This window comes from Stenella coeruleoalba (genome assembly GCF_951394435.1).
Source record: "Stenella coeruleoalba genome assembly, chromosome: 6".
Lineage (NCBI taxonomy): Eukaryota > Metazoa > Chordata > Mammalia > Artiodactyla > Delphinidae > Stenella > Stenella coeruleoalba.
Genome location: NC_137151.1, coordinates 3,441,373 through 3,447,372, shown reverse-complemented (window position 1 = coordinate 3,447,372; position 6,000 = coordinate 3,441,373). Strand labels below are relative to the sequence as shown.

Genomic DNA, 6,000 nt, shown 5'->3' with positions numbered 1-6,000 from the left:
AGAGAGGGCTTCCCTGATGGCACAGTGGTTGAGAGTCTGCCTGCCGATGCAGGGGACACGGGTTCGTGCCCCAGTCCGGGAAGATTCCACATGCCACAGAGCAGCTGGGCCCGTGATCCATGGCCGCTGAGCCTGCGTGTCCAGAGCCTGTGCTCTGCAACGGGAGAGGTCACGGCAGTGAGAGGCCCGCGTACCGCAAAACAAAAACAAAAACAAAAACAAAAACTCCAGAGAAAACCATTAATGAATAAAATGCAATTTTATATAATGTAAGCTACTAAAAAGCAAGAGACTAACAAATTCTAAGACCCTTTGTCAAGGGGCAGTATTTTTTTTTTAATACATATAATGTTTCCTTACAAATTGTATGCCCTTCCCAAGAAAAGTATGCATTAAGAGGGTATACAATTTGAATGCTCATTATTTTAACATGAAAAGTGATTACATGAAGAAAAACTATTGATAGCCTCAGGAGAAGTGATATTTAAACAACACAAGCCATTTGGAGTGAATTATTGAATTTGTGTCTTTTCCTACAGAGCATAGCTTAGATGTATTTTGAGATATACATATTTTCCTGTGGTAGAATCTTGTGTAAGTTATCTTGTATTTACCACAATTTGCCAGCTTCACCCAAATAACAGTGTGGATAGCAAAGGTGTCCATTCCAGAGCACCCCCATGGTAAGCACCTTTTCTTCTCCAAAGAGTGGTTTTGGGGTAGTATTCTACTGATGTTGGTGATGGGTCAAGTTCCCCTCAGTCTTCACACATTGTATATCTACTAATTCCATCCTATAACGACATGAACAACAAGGAGGTAGCACATCCCAACCATGCAGGAGACAACCATCATTGGGAAGCCCAACCTGAAACACAAAGAGAAGTGGATTATGGTGTCTGGTGTCTGCATAGTACTGTGAGATCTGGACTTATTATTATATTATGTTATTGCAAAAGAATGTGGCCTTACAAGCTTTATATATCCATAAAGGTAACTGTCTTTTATTTCTAGAAATCAAAAGTTGGGTTCAGCCTAGATGATATGGATGTGTGCCTCCATTAGATATCCCCCATTGTATCCCCCAAATGAATGTCAGTTCATTTTGACAGCACCATTTTACAGGCACCACCAATGTCTATTCTGCCCAGTTCCTGCATCCAAAATGCAGTGGTGCCATATGAACACAAGCATGTAGGGGCCAGGACCCCAGAGCGGACCTGGCTCCCTCAGAGCAGGTCCTCCTTTGCAGGAGCTGGCATCAGCTGCTCTCCCCCATCCAGGGCCTCCTCTCTGCACTGTCCTCCTGAGAGGTGCCTGCTCCCAGGCTGCCCCCAGTCTGCAATATTCCTGGGTCCCTTCAGTCATGAAATTTTTTGCTGGGCAATCCGGTAGGGGGATGTCAGACTCTCATTATGTACCCTCATCATGGGCAATCAAGGCACAAATCCCCACTGGAATTTTCAAGGGAACAACCACATAAAATATCAATGTATCTCTAATTATTAAAACATGCTTATATTAGTGCTTAGCAGTATGTGTGGCTGATTTTTTTTTTTTTTTTTTTTGCGGTACGTGGGCCTCTCACTGTTGTGGCCTCTCCCATTGTGGAGCACAGGCTCTGGACGCGCAGGCTCAGCGGCCATGGCTCACGGGCCCAGCCGCTCTGCGGCATGTGGGATCTTCCCGGGCCGGGGCATGAACCCGTGTCCCCTGCATCGGCAGGCGGACTCTCAACCACTGCGCCACCAGGGAAGCCCTGATTTTTTAATAAAGTAAGTTTAGGGACAATATAAACAGAAATTTTAAATGAGTTTTTAAAGTACCTGAAAAATTCCATGAAAGAAAATCCATATCCATGCTGCTCTGCAATTCCTGAACAAACCACATTTGCTGATGCTCCAATCAGTGTCCCATTACCTAGAATAAAAATTCAAAAAGTAAAATAAAATCTCAGTTTATCTTGGTGGTAGGCTCCTGTTCTCTTTTGTTCTATGATACTTTGATCATCTCACAGGCTTTTGATTGATGATTACTTTACTGTTCACTACCAAAGTGATTGCTGTGCAAATATTTGCAGGAACAAAAAAAAACCATGAAGCTAATGGACATATTTTCATAAACTTTCTCCTCACCTTTCTGGTTGTCACTTTACAAATATAGACTCTAAACTATAGAAAGGGTACACCTACCCTGAGGGTTCCAGGGACAGAAATGGGATCTCCTACGTTTTAGTTCTTGGTGCCCTGAGGATCTTAAACCTTTCAAAATCAGATACTTTATACAACTACTGCTGGCAAACAGAAAATAAATTCACTGCTTGTAAATATAGTAATTCATTTATGAATAGGGCTACTTCTGTTGGATGTGATAGGGAAGAGGAAAAGTTAAGGACAATTGGCAAATCACTGTGGGACGTGGTGACATATATCTTTCAAAGGAAAATGTAAGTAGGGTCAACATCCACAGGAGAGAACATGTATCTTCAGAGCAGTAGGATCTCAGATGAGAGCCACCATCCTTAGGACTCTAGGTCTGGACACCTACCAGCAAATCCTTTGTGTGGATGGAAAGATGGATGTAAACAACCATGATAATAAAATGCCTCTTTGGTTGGAAGCAGACCCATCCTCAGAGCCACCAGAAGGGAGCACATCCTGCAGACACCTTGATCATGGCCTTGTGAGACTCTAAGCAGGGACCCAACTGAGCCATCCTTACCGAGAAGGCAAGAACTTGTAAGATAAAAAATCCCCAAAGTTTGTCTATTTGTTATGGCAAGAACTGAGTCTGGATTTCCATCTCAATTCTGAGATCTGCCTCTGCTCCCACTTTCCCCCCACCCCAGACTTCCATTAGCTTCTTCCTAACTGCCCAACCCTAAGCAGGCTCACCCTCTAACCCCAGTAAGCCACTCCCCATGGAAATCAGCTCACATCCTCCAGGGGCTCACAGGGAACCTGTTAGTGGAGAGACAAGGCATGACACCACGTGGGAGATGTGCAATGGGCGTGAGATCAGAGAGGCAGAGAGCAAACGCTCAGGGGGCTGAGCATTGAGGTCCCCGTGTCCCCATGAAGAAACTGAGGTGCAGAGAGGCAACATGCTGACTTGTTGGTGCTAGGAAGTGGGTGGGCCCAAGACTCGAACCAGGCATTCTGACTCCAGAGGAAGATCAAAGAGGGTAGGGCTCAGGCTGCATGATGTAAGCCTGAGGCCTTTCTGTCGACAGCCATGCAGAGCATTTGAAGGGTTCCAAGCAGGTGGCAATGTACAAATTTTACGGCAGCACTGGTCCCAGCTAGGTGCTGACATACCAATGTGCCCATCCAGTCACCCTGCCAGCAAGCTGACTCTTGCTCTGGAGAGATTCCACACAGAGTCATCTTGCCTGGGTATTATTTCACAGGGTCTGACAAGTCTGCTACCACAGGGAAGCCAATGTTCCTCAGAGGGCCCTGCCTGCAGACCTCTATCACAGAGCACACACATCGGTAGCTGGGCAGCATCTGCTCTGCCACCACAAACACTGCTACTCCAGGATTTAACATGGAGACCTCTGCTTCTGGACAAAACAGAACTTCACACATGATTCAGGGTCACATTCAGGAACCTGGGTGGCCTCTAAAAATAACAGGCAACACTTTCCTTCTCTTGTGTTGGGGATTAATGGTTGAAAACATACTCCCTTTGCTCCCAATCAAGATGGCAGAGTAGGAGGATGTGGAACTCACCTTCCCCAAAAAACACATCAAAAATACATCTACATGAATAACAAATTTCACAGAAAACCAACTGAAAGCTGACAGAAATCTCTTATACAACCAAAGCAGCAAGAAAGATTCACATGTAACTGAGCAGGACAGAAAAAGAAAAAGGCATCATGAAGGGACCGGTCCCGCTGGGAGGGAGTTGTGAAAGAGGAAAGACCACACAGGTGGTCCCTCTCCCTGGGAACCCCCTGCTTCCTCACAGAGGTCTGCCAGGTCAGATAGATGGACTGGAGGGGGCTGAACTCTACTCGCAAGGAGAGCGTGTGTACTGGCTTGCTAGTAATCAGGGTGGAGAGACTGGTGCTGACAGCTGCTACATCGTGACACTTCCCACCCCAGAACATGAACTGAGCAGGGATGATACAGTGCACAGTGGCTAGGCTCTGAAACTTGGGCTTCAACAGAGGGACCTTGGGAGAGGATTTGGTCCAGCTCTAGAGGCCCTGGAGTGTAGTCTGGGCCAAAACTCAGAGCCCATCTTTAGCACACACAGAGCTGGGTACAGGTTGGCCAAAGGAGCCCGATTATCAGCACACACAGGTCACGGTGCAGGTCCCCCTAGGAACACCATGGTCAACATGCTCATACCAGGGCATGGCTCTGGTGGTGGTAGGCTTTGTGAGCTTGGCCACAGCACTGGTAGTTCCAGGTGCAGGTCTGGCAGCAGTGGACCTTGTTGGTGCACGTACCAGGTGGTGGGTGGTACAACAGAGTCACACATGTTCAGTGGACAGCCCCTGGGGAGGAGTACACAGTGGTTCCTTTCCTGGTGGGAGCACTCCAGTTCTGCTCACCTTTCACAATGCAGGTGGGAGATAGATCTGTGACAGACAGGCCCTGGGAGAGCCCTACCATAGAGGCAGCCTAGGTCCCAGGGGCAGCACAACCACCTCAATTCCAGTAGTCACAACACCCTGGTCACCAGTGACAGCCTAGCACTAGGTCTGGGATGAACAAATCAGAGAAAGGGATGCAACTTTGCAGTGCTTCTGGGCAGAGCTGTGGTTGGCTGTATGGGTGGCACTTAGGCCTGCTGTGACCACACAGGCTTCACTTCCTTCAATGCTCACCTCCTTGTGGATACAGCACACACTTAAGGGCAATAGAGCCTTATAGAATGCTACCCTCAGGGTTTCTACTCCAACAACTGGAAAACAGATCCTGCCCTGACAGGGCTGTGACAGCCAAGAGAAGGCCCCACCGAACATCCAGTGCAGGCTCTGGGCATCACTACACCAATCACACCCCTTATCAAGTGGATAAGGGCCAGCAGACTCTGAGGAAAGACATGGCAGGCATCCATAGCAAAAACAGGCCTCACACCAAAAAACTGGACTCAGTCTACAGAGGGATGTTCCTTCATTAAAAAAAGCCCATCAAGACCAGAGTATACAATTATTTCTCCTAAATTCATAGAAAAAAAGAAATTTAACTAAGATGAAAAAGCAGAGGAACTACTGCCAATTGAAAGAACAAAAGGGAATTCCCTGGCAGTCCAGTGGTTAGGCCCATGTGCTTTCATTGCTGAGGGCCTGGGTTTCATCCCTGGTCGGGGAACTAAGATCCCACAAGCTGCATGGTGTGGCCAAGAAAATAAACAAACAAACAAATAAATAAATAAAAGAACAAGAGAAATCCCCTGAAAGAACAAACAATGAAACAGACCTCTCCATTCTCCTAGAACCTGAGTTCAAAAAGGAGGTAATAAAAATGCTAAAAGATTTAAGAAAGATTATCGATAGAAATGCAGATCAGTGCAACAAGGAAATGGAAACTATAAAGATGAAACATTCAAATAAGACAACACAATTGCCAAGATAAAAGTCAATCTAGAAGCAATGAAGAGCAGGCTAAATAATGCAGAAGAACAAATAAGTGATCCAGAAGACAGAATAATGGCAATCGCCCAATCAGAACAGCAGACAGAAAAACAAATTAAAATAAGAAAGCAACATACAAGCTCTAGAACTAAAGAACAATAAAACAGAGATGAACAATACAATAACTGAAATGAAAAATACACTAGAAGGAATCAATAGCAGAATAACTGAGGCAGAAGAATGGATAAGTGAGCTGGAAGATAGCATGGTGGAAATAACTGCCATGGAGCAGAATAAAGAAAAAAGAATGAAAAGAAATGAGGACAGTCTCAGAGACATTGGACACAACATTAAAAGCATCAACATTCAAATAAGTCCCAGAAGAAGAAGAGAAAGAGAAAGGACCT

At 45.7% G+C, this 6,000-nt stretch overlaps 1 protein-coding gene across 1 annotated transcript in view; it reads right to left on the bottom strand.

Moving 5' to 3' along the window:
- Positions 1–783: 783 nt before the first annotated feature.
- OCA2 (OCA2 melanosomal transmembrane protein) overlaps positions 784–6,000 on the bottom strand; it is a gene marked incomplete at both ends in the record, with an annotated part of 232,040 nt that continues 226,823 nt past the window's right edge. Inside the window, 2 exons of the mRNA XM_079924777.1 lie at positions 784–868; positions 1,827–1,920. Coding sequence (XP_079780903.1) covers positions 784–868; positions 1,827–1,920 — 179 coding nt within the window. The remainder of the gene's footprint in view (positions 869–1,826; positions 1,921–6,000) is intronic.